General features: G+C 43.6%; 1 protein-coding gene across 1 annotated transcript; it reads right to left on the reverse strand.

Moving 5' to 3' along the window:
• Positions 1-427: 427 nt before the first annotated feature.
• On the reverse strand, positions 428-19,028 carry LOC139575276 (probable GH family 25 lysozyme 3). Its single transcript, XM_071400235.1, has 4 exons — positions 19,009-19,028; positions 8,121-8,476; positions 7,932-8,066; positions 428-468 (listed from the first exon to the last, which is right to left on the reverse strand). Exons 1-4 carry the CDS (start codon positions 19,026-19,028, stop codon positions 428-430), a joined length of 552 nt encoding a protein of 183 aa, XP_071256336.1.
• Between the last annotated feature and the right edge of the window lie 897 nt (positions 19,029-19,925).

Below are 19,925 nucleotides of genomic sequence, written 5' to 3' on the forward strand. Positions count from 1 at the left end.
TACACAGGAGTGAAGGTGTTTAACACCACCTCATTGACCAGACACAGAGTTGACTGATGAAGCTGGGAATTCACATTCTCTCTGATGTTTTCTCTATTGATCCAGGTCCAATGCCTCCTAATAGGTCCCTCAGCACCTGGCTCTAACACAGGTAGACTGAGAACACACACATGAACCAACGTATGCATACAAGCATACACTGACACATCTGCACGCACGAGCACACACACACACACACACACACACACACACACACACACACACACACACACACACACACACACACACACACACACACACACACACACACACACACACACACACACACACACACACACACACACACACACACACACACACACACACACACACACACTATTCACAAGTGAGCACGCACACAAGTAAGCTTGTAGGCACACACACATGCTCATGCACAGATGCCGACACACACAGTCACGTACACCCCATCTGTGGAGCGAAAGAGACGCTGTGAGAACAACACAAAGACAAAGACTGATATGGAATGATATAGGTAATGAAGGATGGAGAGATACTTAGACGTTTACAGTGTCTTGCCATTTAATACATATGACAGGGACATTCTGCTTTAGAAAACAGGTGTTCAGGCCAAGTACGGGTATCTGATTGCCATCAGTTTAAACGTGACACAACAAGAATAAAAAAAAACAGATCCTTTGCTCTTTAAACACTGTTGCTTCATTCATTGTGATGGATCACATATCACACTACTCTATTGCCAAAACACAAAGAATGTTTCAAACCATTCCAAGAGTACAGCCTAAGATAGCTCCACTGCTTAGCCATCTGTCAATGTAATCAGCACAGGCCTATCTATTCTGTTCCAGTCACTCTGACTCCAAAGCCCTGATCTGGAGTGTCTGTGTGTCTCGCGTCCAAACGCAGCATAACACTCAAATGAAAGCACCGTATGGAGAGCAGCTAGAGCCAGGCACTATGCCCAATAAGGGCCTAACAGGAAGTATTGTAATGTAATGTAATGTCATTGTAATGGCCTAGCAGATAATAAGAAAAGACGATCAGTATTTACCTGGCTAAAAGAGAAGGAATATAATATCTATTGTTTACAGGAAACCCATTCAACAGTTTTAGATGAAGTTTTGTGGAAAAAGAACTGGGGGGGCGAAATACACTGCTCAAAAAAATAAAGGGAACACTAAAATAACACATCCTAGATCTGAATGAATGAAATATTCTTATTAAATACTTTTTTCTTTACATAGTTGAATGTGCTGACAACAAAATCACACAAAAATTATCAATGGAAATCAAATTTATCAACCCATGGAGGTCTGGATTTGGAGTCACACTCAAAATTAAAGTGGAAAACCACACTACAGGCTGATCCAACTTTGATGTAATGTCCTTAAAACAAGTCAAAATGAGGCTCAGTAGTGTGTGTGGCCTCCACGTGCCTGTATGACCTCCCTACAACGCCTGGGCATGCTCTTGATGAGGTGGCGGATGGTCTCCTGAGGGATCTCCTCCCAGACCTTGACTAAAGCATCCGCCAACTCCTGGACAGTCTGTGGTGCAACGTGGCTTTGGTGGATGGAGCGAGACATGATGTCCCAGATGTGCTCAATTGGATTCAGGTCTGGGGAACGGGCGGGCCAGTCCATAGCATCAATGCCTTCCTCTTGCAGGAACTGCTGACACACTCCAGCCACATGAGGTCTAGCATTGTCTTGCATTAGGAGGAACCCAGGGCCAACCGCACCAGCATATGGTCTCACAAGGGGTCTGAGGATCTCATCTCGGTACCTAATGGCAGTCAGGCTACCTCTGGCGAGCACATGGAGGGCTGTGCGGCCCCCCAAAGAAATGCCACCCCACACCATGACTGACCCACCGCCAAACCGGTCATGCTGGAGGATGTTGCAGGCAGCAGAACGTTCTCCACTGCGTCTCCAGACTCTGTTACGTCTGTCACGTGCTCAGTGTGAACCTGCTTTCATCTGTGAATTCGCCAGTGGCGAATTTTCCAATCTTGGTGTTCTCTGGTAAATGCCAAACGTCCTGCACGGTGTTGGGCTGTAAGCACAACCCCCACCTGTGGACGTCGGGCCCTCATACCACCCTCATGGAGTCTGTTTCTGACCGTTTGAGCAGACACATGCACATTTGTGGCCTGCTGGAGGTCATTTTGCAGGGCTCTGGCAGTGCTCCTCCTGATCCTCCTTGCACAAAGGCAGAGGTAGCGGTCCTGCTGCTGGGTTGTTGCCCTCCTACGGCCTCCTCCATGTCTCCTGATGTACTGGCCTGTCTCCTGGTAGCGCCTCCATGCTCTGGACACTACGCTGACAGACACAGCAAACCTTCTTGCCACAGCTCGCATTGATGTGCCATCCTGGATGAGCTGCACTACCTGAGCCACTTGTGTGGGTTGTAGACTCCGTCTCATGCTACCACTAGAGTGAAAGCACCGCCAGCATTCAAAAGTTACCAAAACATCAGCCAGGAAGCATAGGAACTGAGAAGTGGTCTGTGGTCACCACCTGCAGAACCACTCCTTTATTGGGGGTGTCTTGCTAATTGCCTATAATTTCCACCTGTTGTCTATTCCATTTGCACAACAGCATGTGAAATTTATTGTCAATCAGTGTTGCTTCCTAAGTGGACAGTTTGATTTCACAGAAGTGTGATTGACTTGGAGTTACATTGTGTTGTTTAAGTGTTCCCTTTATTTTTTTGAGCAGTGTATATTTCTCCCATGGGCAAAGAAATTCAAAAGGGGTGATGGTTTTAATGAACAATAATTTTGATCCAAATGTGCAAATTGTCCAAACAAATCCTCAAGGTAGATGGATTATTTTAAATATGTTATTGGACAATTAACAGATATGGCTTATTAACCTATACGGTCCAAATAATGATGATCCAAGCTTCTTTGAAAATATATATAAGAATTTATCAACTCTACAAGCAACACCATTATGGTGGGAGATTTTAATACGGTCTTAAATACCTCTATGGACCGGAAAGGAAATCACACTACAAACTATCACCCTCAGGGACTTAAGGAAATCATGAATGTCATGGATATATTGGAATTAGTGGATATATGGATACTTAAATACCCAAATAAAGTACTTTAAGAATATGTTTTCATTTCAGGCTCCTCCATCTCCACTAACTGAAACTAATTGTATGGATTTTTTCCCTAATAATAATGTAAAATTAACATCTGTACAGAAAGACTATTGTGAAGGCCAAATTACAGAGGAGGAACTGCTTGATGCAATTGGGACCTTTAAGGATGGGAAAACTCCAGGGCTGGATGACATACCAGTGGAAGTATACAAAACTTTTTTTTATATACTCAAAGGACCATTATTAGCATGTTTTAACCACTCCTATATAAATGGTAGATTATCAGACACGCAACAAGAAGGTCTGATATCATTATTACTGAAACAGGACCCAAGTGGTATATATAAAGATCCAGTCCATTAAAAAAATTGGAGACCTCTTACACTTTAGTGTTGTGATGCAAAAATCCTAGCAAAATACTTGGCCCATAGAATTAAAAAGGTTTTTTACATGGACGATACATTGGAGATAATATAAGACAAGTACTGGAAACAATAGAATACTATGAAATATCGGGCACACCGGGTCTGGTTTTCATAGCTGATATTCAAAAGACTTTTGATAAAGTACGACTGGAGTTTATATATAAATGCCTAGAATATTTACATTTTGGGGAATCTCTTATAAAATGGGTTAAAGTTATGTATAGTAACCCTAGGTGTAAAATAGTAAATAATGGCTACATCTCAGAAAGTTTTAAACTATCTAGAGGAGTAAAACAAGGTTGTCCACTATCAGCATATCTATTTATTATTGCCATCGAAATGTTAGCTGTTAAGATTAGATCAAACAATAATATTAAGGGATTAGAAATCCATGGCTTAAAAACTAAGGTGTCATTGTACGCTGATGATTCATGTTTTCTTTTTAAACCACAATTAGAGTCTCTCCACAGCCTCATAGAGGCTTTTTTTTGCTATCCTCTCTGGAATAAAACCAAATTATGATAAGTGTACTATATTACGTATTGGATCACTAAAAAATGCTAATTTTACATTACCATGTAGTTTACCAATTAAATGGTCTGACTGAGATGTGGACATACTCGCTATACAAATCCCAAAAGAAAGAAATGATCTCACTCCAATAATGTTTTATAGAAAGTTAGCAAAAATAGATAAGATCTTGTTACCATGGAAAGGAAAATACCTGTCTATTTGTGGAAAAATCACCCTGATTAACTCTTTAGTCATATCACAGTTTATCTATTTGCTTATGGCTTTGCCTACACCTAGTGACCTGCTTTTTAAATTATATGAACAAAAAATATTCAATTTTATTTGGAACGGCAAGCCAAATAAAATTAAAAGGGCCTATTTATTTAACGAATATGAATTCGGAGGGCAGAAATGATTAAATATTAAAGCCTTAGACCTCTCACTAGACCTCTCAATCAGTCATACAAAAGTTATACTTAAATCAAAACTGGTTCTCTAGTAAATTGGTACGAATGTCTCATCCTATGTTCAGGAAGGGCCTTTTTCCCTTTATTCAGATTACACCTGCTCACTTTCGGTTGTTTGAAAAGGAAATAATTTCCAAAATATCTTTATTTTTTAAACAAGCCTTAGAAAGTTGGTTGCAATTTCAGTTTAATCCACCTGAAAAGACAGAACAAATAATACAACAAATATTGTGGTTAAATTGAAATATACTAATTGATTAAAAAAACTGTAGTTTTCTAAGAAATGTTTAAAAAAGGTATAATTTTAGTGAATGATAACATAAATAGGACTGGTGGAGTTATGTCACACATGCAGCTAACACAGACATATGGAAATGTCTGCTCTACCCAAAATTACAACCAATTAATTGCAGCATTACCACAAAAATGGAAGAGGCAAGTAGAAGGTGGATGGACATCAGAAATAGAGGAAGGACTAAGAACAAACAAGAGAGAACTATTGTAAAGTAGACTGTTTCTGTAAAATGTGTATAAAATGTATAAATTGAAGGTAAAAGCCGAAGTGTTTATTAGTTTACTCCAATTGGGGGATCGGTGGTAGGGTTTGCGGGGAATAATAATGAAGGTATATCCTTTAAAGAAGTATGTATGTCTATATAGGTATGTGTATGTATATATGTGTATATGTATGCATGCGTGTATGGATATACATATTTACCCCAAAAATATATGGGAGATTGGAAATTATGCAGACAATTACATTGATAGAAGCAACATTCTTTCCGCAATATTAAGCTGATCCTGTTTTTTTTTAAACAGGAAGTATGCCCAGTAAGGGCCTAATGTAACAGGAAGTATGCCCAGTAAGGGCCTAATGTAACAGGCAATATGCCCAGTAAGGGCCTAATGTAACAGGCAATATTCCCAGTAAGGGCCTAATGTAACAGGCAGTATGCCCAGTAAGGGCCTAATGTAACAGGCAGTATGCCCAGTAAGGGCCTGATGTAACAGGCAGTATGCCTAGTAAGGGCCTGATGTAACAGGCAGTCTGCCCAGTAAGGGACTAATGTAACAGGCTGTATGCCCAGTAAGGGCCTCATGTAACAGATAGTATGCTCAGTAAAGGCCTCATATAACAGGCAGTATGCCCAGTAAGGGCCTCATGTAACAGGTAGTATGCCCAGTAAGGGCCTTATATAACAGGCAGTATGCCCAGTAAGGGCCTATGCTTCACTCTCTACATCACTTTGCCTGCCTCTGCCTCTCTGAGTCTGCCACACCCTGCCTGCAGAAATTCAATCTGACTTCATTATTCTGACAGCTAGACTTATTAATTATGCCTCAAGCAGCATATCTTCCCAGGCCACACAAAGCCTTCTTTTGAATGTTACCAAGTGATTTGTGGTGTGATGCTTCACTATATTAAAGATGTGCATGTTTAAGAAAGAGGGGGAGGGAGGATGTGGTGGTTGTAGTGGTGGTTGTGGTGGTGGTGGTGTGTGTGTGTGTGTGTGTGTGTGTGTGTGTGTGTGTGTGTGTGTGTGTGTGTGTGTGTGTGTGTGTGTGTGTGTGTGTGTGTGTGTGTGTGTGTGTGTGTGTGTGTGTGTGTGTGTGTGTGTGTGTGTGTGTGTGTGTGTGTGTGTGTGTGTGTGTGTGTGTGTGTGTGTGTGTGTGTGTGTGTGTGCGCGTGTGCACGTGCGCGTGTGTGTGTGTGTGTAACACCACAGAGCTGTACGGGCTGATTATGAACTTTACAGGTTCCCTGGGGATCTGAACAGACTCAGCTAGGACTTTTTACTGATTGTCTGTGAAGCTTTGTTTATTTTGTATTTCTTACATTTGAAATCAGCAGCAATCACCCATCATTTGAAGAGACTGTTCTGCACTAGGATGTTTACGCATCCACCATAGTTGTTGGAAACGTGTTGGAGAGGGACAAGTGAAAAGGAAATATCGGAGCCAACACAGTACATTTGGGGTCTTTGTGTCTTTAGAAATAGCAGCCATGTTTGTCCTGTTCTCTTATTTTGTCGCCCAGCCTCCCTGTTTCCTCTCAGTGTCACTGGCCTGCAGTAAGAGCTCCTTTACCCAAGGTCAAACATTTTACTATTCGATCGATGGCCAGCGACTTACAAATCATATGTATTGATCAACGTAATCATCAGGTCGAATGTAGGGTAAACAGTAAAATCATATGCACTTAGGCTTAATAGCTCACATTAAAGCAATTATGCGCGCAAACTACGACTGTCTAACCTTAACATATTATGCGGCTGAGCCCCAAAACGTCTTTTAGGGTTTTCTATCCGTGTGATTCTGACCGTAAATCAGAGTTTTACTCCCTATCGACTGGTGCAGGTGGAAGGCTTGGGGCTGGTGTAATGGGACGCTGAGACTGAAACCCACATTGCCCTCTGGGTAAAACTGCTCTATGACATAATGTGTCAGTGATTTTTATATGTGTGTCAATACTGAATGTATTTACTAATGACAGTGAAGCGGGAGGTGTAGTGGGCGACCTGCTAATGAACACAGTGCATTTGGAAGAGTCCGTCCACAGGTCAAGGACTGGAGGTAGAGAGAAAGAAAGAGAGGGAGAGAGAGAGCAGAGAGAGAGAAGGGGGGTAGAGAGGAGAGAGAGAGAAGGGGGGTAGAGAGGAGAGAGAGGGGGGCGGAGAGAGAGGAGCGAGAGAGAAGTGGTGTAGAGAGGAGAGAGAGGGGGAGCGGAGAGAGAGGAGAGAGAGAGATGGGGGGGTAGAAAGGATAGAGAGAAGGGGAACGATCGTCCCCTGCGTGGTAATAAATGTGTGTTCCCATCTAACACTGTCACGGTCGTCGTCGGAAGAAGACCAAGGTGCAGCGTGGTGATCATACATTTTCTTTTATTATAGTAAATGTCGCCAACAAAACAAGAAAACAAAGAAACGACCGTAAAGCTTAACAGGGCATTAGTGCCACTAACAAAGATAACTACCCACAAACACCAAAGGATAAAAGGCTGCCTAAGTATGACTCCCAATCAGAGACAACGATAGACAGCTGTCCCTGATTGAGAACCATACCCGGCCAAAACATAGAAATACAAAACATAGAAATAAAGAACATAGAATGCCCACCCAAATCACAGCCTGACCAAACCAAATAGAGACATAAAAAGGCTCTCTAAGGTCAGGGCGTGACAGTACCTCCCCCCCCCCCCCCCCCCCCCAAAGGTGGGGACTCCGGCCGCAAAACCTGAACCTATAGGGGAGGGTCCGGGTGGGCATCTGTCTGCAGTGGCGGCTCTGGTGCGCTCCACCTCTGGCTCACCCCACTTTGGTGGCGCCTCTTGTGCGGGGACCCTCGTCGCCGACCCCGGACTGGGGACCTTCTCCGCAGGCCCCGGACTGGGGACCCTCGCCGCAGGCCCCGGACTGGGGACCCTCGTTGTAGGCCCCGGACTGGGGACCCTCGCCGTAGGCCCCGGACAGGGGACCCTCGTTGTAAGCCCCGGACTGGGGACCCTCGTTGCAGGCCCCGGACTGGGGACCTTCTCCGCAGGCCCCGGACTGGGGACCCTCGCCGCAGGCCCCGGACTGGGGACCCTCGTTGTAGGCCCCGGACTGGGGACCCTCGCTGCAGGCCCCGGACTGGGGATCCTCGTTGCAGGCCCCGGATTGGGAATCCTCGTTGCAGGCCCCGGACTGGGGACCGTCGCTGGAGGCCCCGGATTGGGGACCCTCGTTGGAGGCTCCTGACTGGAGGCCGTCGTTGGAGGCTCCGGACTGGAGGCTGTCATTGGAGGCTCCGGACTGGAGACCGTCGGTGGAAGCTCCTGACTGGGGACCGTCGCTGGAGGATCCGGACTGGGGACCGTCGCTGGACGCTCCGGACTGGAGTCCGTCGCTGGAGGCTCTGGACTGGAGGCCGTCGCTGGTGGCTCCGGACTGGAGGCCGTCGCTGGAGGCCCCGGACTGGAGGCCGTCGTTGGAGGCTTCGTGCCATGACTCATCACTGGAGGCTTCGTGCCATGGATCACCACTGGAGGCTTCGTGCCATGGATCATCACTGGAGACTTCGTGCAATGGATCATCACTGGAGGCTTCGTGCCATTGATCATCACTGGAAGCTTCGTGCCATGGATCATCACTGGGCCGTGGAGACGCACTGGAGGTCTGGAGAGCAGAGCTGGCACAACCCATCCTGGCTGGATGCTCACCCTAGCCCGGCAACTGCGGTGCGTTGGCACAGGACGCACTGGGCTGTGAGAGCGCACCGGAGACACTATGCGTAGAGCCGGCACAGGATATACTGGGCCGAGGAGGCGCACTGGAGGTCTGGAGCGTAGAGCTGGCACCACCCTTCCTGGCTGGATGCTCACCCTAGCCCGGCAACTGCGGGGTGCTGGCACAGGACGTACTGGGCTGTGTACACGCACCGGAGACACAGTGCGCAGAGCCGGCGCAGGATATCCTGGACCGAAGAGACACACTGGAGGCCAGACGCGCTGAGCCGGCACCATCCGTCCTGGCTGGATGCCCACTCTAGCCCGGCCGATGCGGGGAGCTGGAATATAGCGCACCGGGCTATGAGTGCGCACTGGAGACACACTGCGCAGAGCCGCATAACATGGGGCCTGACTAGTCACACTCTCCCCAGGGTAAGCATGAGGAGTTGGCTCAGGTCTCCAACCTGACTCAGCCAATCTCCTCGTGTGCCCCCCCCAAAAAACTTTTGGGAGTGGCTTCTCGGGCTTCCGTGCTAGCCGTGTCCCCTCGTAACGCTGGGCCCCCTTTCTAGCTGCCTCCGCCTTCCTAGCTGCTTCCACCTGTTCCCATGGGAGGCGATCCCTTCCGGCCAGGATCTCCTCCCACGTCCAGAATCCTTTGCCCTTCAGGATGTCCTCCCATGTCCAGTCCTCCTTACCATGCTGCTTGGTCCGTTTGTGGTGGGTAGTTCTGTCACGGCCGTCGTCGGAAGGAGACCAAGGTGCAGCGTGGTTAGCGTACTTTTTCTTTTATTATAGTAAATGTCGCCAACAAAACAAGAAAACAAAGAAACGACCGTGAAGCTTAACAGGGCAGTACTGAGGTACTGTAATTTGTGTGAAGTAAAAACAAATAATATATTTTTTTGTTTTAACGATATTAAATTCCTCTATCATTGTTTTCAGTGATGTATCTGTCTTGATCTTGAACAAACCACAGACGAATTGAAAAGAAGTCATTGCCAGTAAATTCACTTCAAGTTCAAGTTTGTTTAATTGTCTTTTACACATAATATACTGTACATGGAGTACACAGTGCAATGAAATGCTGACTTGCAGGTACGTTTCACATGCAGCAGGCAGTGTTCTGTTGCTAATTTAAGGTAGTTTCTATGCAGCTCTGCTCTGTGTTTGTGCAGTAACTGAGCTAAATATGCAAGTGATGACAGCCACTGGCTGCAGGTACTGTGTATGAACCCACACACCCCCCCACACAGGCCAGCCCCCAGAGCGCTCAGAAGATTAGGACTACTGTGCTACTGTGGTAAATGATATGCAAGTAACACTCTTATTAGAATTCCACAGGGATGTATTTTCTGGTTGGAACTAGATATTATAACTTAACGATATTCTTAGAGGAATTACATTTTGAATTGCAAACTATTGAGCATTGCTACAACCATTGCATAATATATAGAGCTGGGATTTGTTTTTCATTTGAGAAAAATAGTGTGGACGATCTCAATCATATTCAATCGTAGGTGAAAAAACGACTATCTTTGATGAAAATATCAAGTTTAGCAATAGCCTGATAGAGGAGGTATTCCATTTTGACTGCTCCCATTCAAATGCATGCTGTATAATGAACTGGGTTCGACTATATGCACATTTGTTAAAGAGTTTAAATGGATTGTGGAGCAAAACATTTGCTCAGAAAGTTTATTTTTAAAGCTATTTCTCAGTCTGATGATTCAATCGTTTGTTTAATAACCACTTTCCGCCTCTCCCTTTTTATCCCGAATAATGATGAAACATGCTCATGAAAAATGTATTGGGATATGATCTATCTGCATATGCCGATTGGGTTGCTGAGAGAGAGAGAGAGAGAGAGAGAGAGAGAGAGAGAGAGAGAGAGAGAGAGAGAGAGAGAGAGAGAGAGAGAGAGAGAGAGAATATCAGGCACTCAGTGCTGCAGAGAGAATTTTAATTTCTCCTTTTGACAAATCTATTTCATCTCCTCCATGCATCTCAGTAAATGAGATTATCACAATCATACAGCCCCGCCTATCCCTTCTTCAACCACTGTCAAAGGGAATGACGGAGTGCATGAAGGATATTAATATTTAAAGGAATGTAAGTGTTAACGTTTAATGTTGAACATATTTTAAGCATAACTATGTTGAGTAGGCCTCTGACTATTGTGAGGAGTTTATGTCAATCATAAGAAAGAATTAAATGTTACTGTAATATGGGTTTCCTGCACAATATACTGCTGTACTTCATCCATCACTGTTATGATAATTCATAGTATACTGTTAAGGAAAACCTTGCATGCAAGTAGAATATGTATTCTAGAAAGAGAGAGAGCTTTCGCAGAATTCTTATGTCATCAAGCCTGCTCATTATCTAATGCTACATCCCATGCGATCTAGATACCATACAGCATTGGATCATAATTGCTTTTATCAGTTTATTGTGTGAATGGGAGCCCTTTGATGTATTTAAGAGACCAACCAAATGAATCTGTGAATGCAGAAACAGGCCTATCGGGGGATATCTGCGAAAGCTCCAAGGGAGGATCTGCAGTGCATAGAAACAATGCATTCTTTAGTGTTCCCGGCGATGGTGAACAAGTGAGGACTTAATCAAGCACAATTGCCCAAAGAGCAAGAGGGGAGAAAGGCATGTGGAGTAATCAAGTGTAAACATCTATACAATGTCGAACTGAGAGACAGAGGGATGTATTGCCTTGGAGTTATGAGAGAGGGGTGTATGGAGGAGGTACAGGGGGATAGACGGGGGCTTATTTAGCAAATATGCAGAAGTGATTTTGACCCCATGGCGACCACTCTTCTACCCCTGCTACCCCCCCCTACACCCACCATTGTGTGTGTGTGTGTGTGTGTGTGTGTGTGTGTGTGTGTGTGTGTGTGTGTGTGTGTGTGTGTGTGTGTGTGTGTGTGTGTGTGTGTGTGTGTGTGTGTGTGTGTGTGTGTGTGTGTGTGTGTGTGTGTGTGTGTGTGTGTGTGTGTGTGTGTGTGTGTGAACACAATAATGGCTTATTCCTACACTAGCCTCATTCAATTCACAAAAAGGTGATTGTTTCCTAAATAGTTTGTGTTCATGTTGATTTTTAATTAATTATTTGCTGGTTTTGTTGCTCACTCACTGGCTTTTTCTTCTTTCGAGGGCTAAAGCGGGGAGGGGTTACAGAGAAAGAAATAGGGAGAGAGAGAGAGGGTGGAGGGGTGGCGTTGTTGGATCTGGTTACTGCTGGCTTTTCCCACAAAGTGATCAGAGCCTGAAAGTTGAGAGCATGTTCCCTTGCAGCGGGTTTACTCCTGTTTCCAGTTTAACCTCCTATTAAACTGTCCTTTGTGCTCCCAGTCTGCTGGCATTGCCCCAGTTACATTCACATACCTGTCAGGTCACACAGGTTAAGGACTGGGGGGGCGACCAGGGCCAGCACTAAACCATCCCTCTCTTGTCCCTCTCTCTCAGTCGCTCCGGTCTCCCTGACACCATCGGCATGAAAGAGGAAAAATGGAGAAGTATAAACTACAACAGTTTGATGAGCAGTGGGGCAATAAATTCATTAATCATAATTTTATGCCTCATCAAACTCTTTACCCAGCCCCCTCCATGGGAGTTACACAAATTAGCCAGTGAAAAAGCAGTAATTTTAGTTCAGCTAGGTAAGTGCTTTTTGATTGCCTTCTTGAACAATGCTTCCCTTGACAAGCTAATAAATCAGATGTCTCTAAAAACCTCAAGTGCAGGCTGTGCAGCTAGTGTGAACCACGATGCCACCAATCTCAGCCCCCCAAAACAAAAGGACTGTGCGTGGGACGAGGACTTTGACTACAGCTGAAGCTCTGTCAGGGATTTGTTTTGGAATCCTTTTTTCTCTTTATTTCTCAGACAAAAGGGGCCAGAGCTACAAAGTGACTTGATAACTGAATAAAATACACATTATGTCTATGAAGGATGCAGGGCTGGCTTGGATTGGATCAGAATAGTGTCAAGATTGATTGGGATTATGGCCTAATATGATTGAGACCAGAATGTGCAAAATTCAGTTAGTGCATAATCTCCTCACCGGTATTGGTTTATTTTAGCTTCAGCCAGATGCTAAGGCAGGGATGATGCTAACTGTAACCTCCTAGCTTCAGCCTGTGCCAGCTGTGCTGCCGGGTGATGCATAGCTACCAGACCAGGGTTCAAATAGTATTTGAAGTAATTTTACATACCTAAAACCGGTTTGATTGCGCTTGCCTGTTACAATGGAACCAATTGAAAAATCTGAAAATTGCAAACCTTGCCTACCTGCCAATCCAGGCAGGCCAAAGCAAATGCTCAAAAGTTATTAAAATATTTAAAATAGTATTTGAACCCAGGTCTGGTACGTACTGCACTGTACATGTATTGTATTGTACACTCCATCCAGATGGTTGTTTTATATGGGGCCAACAAATCATCCATTTGTCTGGAAACAGCACTGTTATTGAAAATGAGGTCAATCGATTTATTTGAGCCCTGGTATGTTGCTAGCCATGTTTGCTTGTTCCAGGTATTAGCGACTTTGACTGTGGCGTGGTTGGAGGTTTGGGGAGGGAGGGGAGAGAGGGAGTCCTTGGGGTGGGGGCTGTGAGTAGGGAGAGGGGACACAAGGAGGGAGGGAGGGAGATGAGAGGAGGGTGGTCTTTATCTGTTTAAAGCCCTGCTCTGATGAGATTACCTATTGGGCCAGGCTGTAGACCACCCTGTTAATTAGGGAACCTCAGCCAACTCTCTCTCCCCCTCTGGCACACAGCCACCACTTGATTTTGGGGAGGCAACACAGCAGAACTGGTATGACGGCATCCATGTTTGCATCAATAATCATCTGCTAATGTCTGAAGCACTCAGGTATCAAGTGAGCGCAACACAGGCAGACAGACAGGATGGAATGAAACGGATTTCCTTTTCCTTTTTTTGTCCGTGATAGGCACCGTTTGAATTTCAATTTCATTCCCAGACTAATTTATCTGTTGAATGACAATATCCACTACCTGTTCCTGAAAGAGCAGGCAGTCTCAGATTGGTGTGCTCCGTGTTCTGTCGTTTGATTGGACAGCTCCTGTGTTGCATCATCGACGGGCACTCTTCTTAATTGGAATGTAGAGCGTGGTGTCACACAAGGGGACCTGCGTCCCCGTCTCCTCATTGTGTTTCAGGGAAGAAGTCTGGTTCAGAGTTCTGACTGAGGACAGCTATGCTGCCGTGTCTCCTCTCCTCTCTCCTCCTCATTAGCGTTCTCTACACACACCACTGAACTGAACGCAGCTGAAAATAACTTGGCAAAAAGCACCACGAGTTTATCTCCATCTTGGGAACTGATCCAATTAAGTAAGTGGCCATTTGCATCCGTCAGGCTACACCAAATCCAGGGGCTGCATCCAAAATGACACCCTATTCCCTAAAATAGTGCACTACTATTGACCAGAGAATAGGGTACAATTTGGGATGCACCCAGAGAAAATGGCTGACTTGGAGCACAACAAAAAGGGCAAGAAGGAAAGAGAGAGGAGTTATGTGCAAGATGGTGGTGTGAGAGAGGAGGGTAAAGTCTCCCAGGTGTGTGTGTGTGTGTGTGTGTGTGTGTGTGTGTGTGTGTGTGTGTGTGTGTGTGTGTGTGTGTGTGTGTGTGTGTGTGTGTGTGTGTGTGTGTGTGTGTGTGTGTGTGTGTGTGTGTGTGTGTGTGTGTTTGTGTGTGCGTGCGTGCGTGCGTGCGCGTATGTATGAGAGAGGAGAGAGGCATCAGACGGAGTGGTCATTAGGACAGATATCTGTGAGGTAATGTGGACCAGATGTTGGACAGAAAGGGATCATTTAAAAAGGGCAAATGTAAATAAACAGTCAGGCAGCGCGTTACCCTCCACCCCTCCTCCTTCTCATCCCCCCTTTCCTGGACCCTCTGAAGTCACTGAAAGAAAACACTTCATCAATCTTCATCAGAGCCATTAATAATGTAATAATATTGGGTCTTATCTGTATAAGAGCTGCTGTGTTGCTTTAAAGGTGTTTCCTCGTGGTTTTATTTACCATTGTTAGACTTGTGATTAGGATTTCCTTTTGAAAAGGTGCTTGAAATAACTGATATATCCCCAAGTGTTTTTTGTGTGTTTTTTAGACATAGCTCTGTTTTGTTCATTAAAATAGAATTATCAGGTATCTTCCAAAATTCTATTTGCCGATACAACTACTAGGTATGCAACCCTCCGCTGTTCCAAACCCTACTGCTATATCAAACCTGCACAAAATCTTCTGAAATACATTATGTACATATATGCACGAATTGAAAGTGAGGTTAGGCTGAACCTGTTGGAAGGAAGGTAGAGAGCTAAAGGCCCATCCTGTGGCTGTGGTGTGTCACTAAAAGTAGCCAGCAGGATGACAAAGTTCAGTGGTTGATATATCCAGTCCTGTAACCACCGGGAGGGTCCTGGTTACACACTCACACAGGGAAGACCAGATGAGCCAGGATCTGTGTGTGCTGGCGTCTCCTCTGCTCCTCCAGACTGTGCTGCTTTATTCACTGCTCTGTGATCAGTGCTTAGCTGAGGGGCTGGCCACAATACTTCCCTTCTGCCTTGTGTGTGTGTGTGTGTGTGTGTGTGTGTGTGTGTGTGTGTGTGTGTGTGTGTGTGTGTGTGTGTGTGTGTGTGTGTGTGTGTGTGTGTGTGTGTGTGTGTGTGTGTGCGTGCGTGCGTGCGTGCGTGTGTGTGTGTTAGTGTGTGTTTGTGCAGGTACCCAGTAACCAGAGCCTATGCCACCTCCTCCAGGGCAGGGCAGGGGCCCCCAGCATGCACCACCAGTGAGCCCTTACAGGGCCACTGAACAGGGGCCCTCTCCAGTCACAGGGTCAGGAGCTCAGACCACACTGCTGTCAGAATAGACCACTCAATAGGCAGGAATTACGAGAGTCAAAGTGTTGTCAGTGGCTTGAGATGTTAGGGGGTATGAAGTGTGTTTTTGTAGAAAAAAATTAAGTAATTTAAACATTTCAAAAAGTAATTACTGAATTAATTGTATAATGATAATAAAAATAGATGATAAAAATTAATGATACAAAATAAATATATAATACATTTGCATATTAATTTTATAGTAGGCCTAATTTCCTTTTGTATTTGTATGTTTTAAGTTTTAAATAAATAGTCGACAAATTATTTTTATTTTAAAAATGTCTAATTGATTTTCCCCCTAGTTTATATATTCCTTACCAAATTATAACTTTAACAACTTGCTCCAACACAACGGAGTTGTCAGACCTACAGGATAGTGCAGGCTGTAAATAATATCGCAAAGGTGAAACAAAGGTTATTTAAAAATCATTAGACGTCAAAAATGAGTTTTGCAGATTTTACATTAAAATCTGCCTTGGCGTTAACAAGGTAATTATTGTGGTTTATGTGGTCTGAAGTTAACACCCCATAAATACCCAAATTCTTCATTTTTGAAGTGAACCCCTGACCCTTCTTACATTCACCTACCATATTGGTGTGTAACCATGTGCATTATAATTATTTGCTGATAGAACACGTATAAATCCAGATCATGCTTAAATCTCCTATAGAAGTAGCCTACCACCTCACAGTTCATCATTCTTCGTTAATGTTTTTTCTTCATAGAACTGTTTTATTTATGTATGGGGGGTTTACTTAAAACATCAGACAGCTGAAAATTACATGTGTAATCTCTCCCCCGAGAGCTCCATGGAAAATAGAAAAACAGTCCGTGAGGTTGAGGGTAGAGTGGGGTTAATAGTGGTAAATCACCCACCCCACTGCCACTTCATCTGGGTCGGTTTACGATGTGCTCCGGCCTTTAAAAAGTTCATCCAATATGAACGGTTTAGAAGTGGCAAATATATCAAAACATTCAGTTTACCTCTTCTGCTTGTTCTTTGCACTGAAGATATTCTAAGCCAACCGAAACGCCACACGTCAGATGAGCCCTGACACCGATTCGGTTTTTAGGGGGAAAATGTGGGTAATTTGTGAAAATGTTATCCCGAGCGGTCACGACTCCCATGCGCGCCAAAACAGAGCTAACGCCTCGCTCACGTCCTACACAGAAACAGCTCGGCTGAATTTTTTGCGCCCATAATTAATGAAGAGGCTCGAGCTCTCGGGGATATGATGATTAAATAAGTAGAAGGCGGTATTCCCAGAGAGACCCTCTGAAAGCTGAAAGACCATTCCACTTCAGCTTTGTTTGACAGCGTTTGGGGGATGACGTCTGTTGACGGGTGAGCTGATCAGACATTATTTTCTGAGAGACAAAATGCTTCGATATTGCTTTTTGGTAGCCTACACTCACAATAGCTCCATTCCCAACCGATATTTTGCTTTCCTGCAAAAAGCCAGACAGACTCCTTTTCGCTCTCCCCTTTTTTCTTATACCAACTAGCGGGAAAATGAAGTGACATATTGTTCACTTCAAGGAGTAGAAGAAGAAAACAAACGGTTGTGTTTTTGGCAACACTGTTTGGTTGTCACAGATGTTGTCCCGAATAAAGTGGGCTGTGGGCAGGTCAAATAGAAGGGTGTCTTTTTACACTTGGAGCGGAATTTGACTCTAGTCTACTCTACTGCAGTCATGACAGATGTGTTGGATCATGTAGGCCTAGACATTTTTTTTCATTTGGGTTAATTTTTAAGGACAATTGGGAATTTCTTTATCAGCAGGTTCTGGTTTTTGGTGACATGGTTTGTGGGACCCCTAGATATCCTCACACTGAGACAATCAATCATGCATTTTGTAGTTGTGCAATATATTCCACCTTACAGGAAACCTGACAAAACCTTCCATTTACACTTGAAACTTTATATCACCATACAGGTAAAAACAATGATTTAAAATCAAGAAAATGTCCCATAATGCAATTTGTGTATGCTAATTATGTTCCTATGAGATTTTCAAGTACAGAAAATGTGTGACATTGCAATCAATGCCTGTTTTGAAGTCGATTGAAAGACTGAACTCGCAGTAGCCTTTAGGCCTAGGCTTATTTTTTTCCATGAAGATCTCATTTCAAAATCATGAAAGTTAGTAGGCCTACAACTGCCCCCCCCCCCCCCCCCCCTTAAAACGTTCCTTTACAGACCAATGATTTGCATATTTATCGTCAATGTGCAATATTACTGGAACACGATTAGGCTGTCTTCTCTTGATATCACCGAAGTTTTCCTACCACCGGAGACTGGGTGCATGATGGGTGGAGATGCTTATGAATGTTGAATGTGGCATATGTGCCTTGCTTGTTTGGGCCTATATGCATATACAAATACGTAAAATAAAATACAAATATTGATTTACAAAAACACAGTTACCAAATTGTGATTATTCAATACACTATTTTCACTCACAGTGTAACGTTTCCCAGTAGAGTATGATGGTACAGATACTAAAAATATGTATAAATGTCTTATTTTAGGGCTTATGTAGCGAACCTGCCTAGATGGCTATGCTTCAACGCTAAGGTGTGGGTGCATACCAGGTATTTAGGGATTCATGTTTAAGATCGTTTGCATTTTTGTTGCAAGAATTTATATTCTCACCCAGGTTGTATGCACCAAATTAATATACGTTTTTTTTCTTGTCAGTTTCTGTGCAAAGGCAACGTTATGTTTAGTGAATACACCTAGCGATAGCCTACACTTGAAGTTACAATTCGATTTGGGAAAAACGTTTTAAAATGCAATTTGTCTATACGTCTTGAATATAATTAACCATAAAGGCATGTTTTATTTGTTTCATTCATGCATTGACAAAAAGGGTTTTCGATTTTGAAAATCGAAATGACCTAAAACATCAATTTTTCTCAACTGTTACAAATGTATGCATATTTCGATCCTATTTTATTAGTCTAACAGTTCAATATTGTCCTCCTCCAGACCTACATATTTAAACTAATGTAGACGTAAATGCATTGATGAAATGTCAATATTTCCTCTATCCCGACAAAAGCGAAAATATATATCGGTTATTCTTTTCCATCTTCAATTGGGTTCGTTATGTTTTTTTCCTCCTTCGCATATGGGAACTGTTTCAACCTCACTTGGCATTCTCACATTGTATCCATGCATCGCTTCCCAACAATGAGCCAGCGAGCCGTTCAACTGGAAGAGAGACGGGAGGGAGAAAGAAGTTGAACAAAGTTGCGCTAGATCATTGCAGAGTTCCCCTATTCCATGCATTCAGGACTGACAATGGTTTCGGACAGATCCAGTGGTCTCACTCTCGGTAGCACGATCGCATTACAACGCTAAAAAGCAGTGTCAACTTTTTCAAACTAAGATTGTGGAAAGTATTTTTTATGGATGAAATATATTGGTTTTATTGTCTTTAGCCGCAGTTGCTAATAATAATAATAATAATAGGCCTAATAATAATAATAATAATTTATTTCAATAAATATATATAATGATAATAATGTGTATTTTTTTACATACTCAATATGTTGAATGAGTCTCCACAGAGGCCCTGTTTCTCTGTCCCTCTAGACGTGATTTGAATAACAAACTGCGTGGAGGACAATTACTAAATAGCAGCACATCTCTGGAACAACAAAACAACAACTCCGTCTCAAAACGATATTTCACAAATGTGGTCAAATCGTTTGGGCTATTTCGACAGTGCAGAAGACAAACATGACAAGCATGTTTTATTACTCCGTGCCCATGGGCTATGCAATGTCCGTCTCAAGATCCAATTTAGCAGTATAAATGATCATTTTCCAAACATTTGCCTCATATTCCTCGAATCATAGAGAGCGGTGTAAATTGCATTAACAGAATGCTCGGGTATTTGTGTCACCGCTTTAAATGTTACACATAAAACGATTCTAAACTATACAATATTTACCTAAGCTGAATATAGATGATTTACGTCTCTGAAATTGTATATATTGGCCCTTTGAAAAATTAATTCTTCAATTTAAAAAGCCTATTTCAAATAAAAACGATGATGTCCTCTTAGGGGACATTGCATCGAACACTTAAATTCCTGGAGGGATCAGCAAAGAAAAACATAATTATGCTATTTAGCCGGATGATGTGTTGCAATCACTGGGCCAGGCAGCACACATACTCTGGGAGATTAAAATAGAAGCCCCAGTCGCTCGCCCGTGTGACTCGGAATAGAGGACATTAGGGC

The sequence above is a fragment of the Salvelinus alpinus genome, chromosome 5 (assembly GCF_045679555.1).
Source record: "Salvelinus alpinus chromosome 5, SLU_Salpinus.1, whole genome shotgun sequence".
NCBI classification, from domain to species: domain Eukaryota; kingdom Metazoa; phylum Chordata; class Actinopteri; order Salmoniformes; family Salmonidae; genus Salvelinus; species Salvelinus alpinus.

Excerpts from the sequence above, each read along its gene's own strand:
- LOC139575276 (XM_071400235.1), bottom strand. The coding sequence starts at position 19,028 with ATGCGATCGTGCTACCGAGA. Across the intron at positions 8,477-19,008 it reads ATGCGATCGTGCTACCGAGA|CGACGGCCTCCAGTCCGGAG; the intron begins GTGAGACCACTG and ends CGGGGCCTCCAG. Across the intron at positions 469-7,931 it reads GTCCGGGGCCTGCGGCGAGG|ATGGGGTGTACGTGACTGTG; the intron begins GTCCCCAGTCCG and ends TTCGCTCCACAG.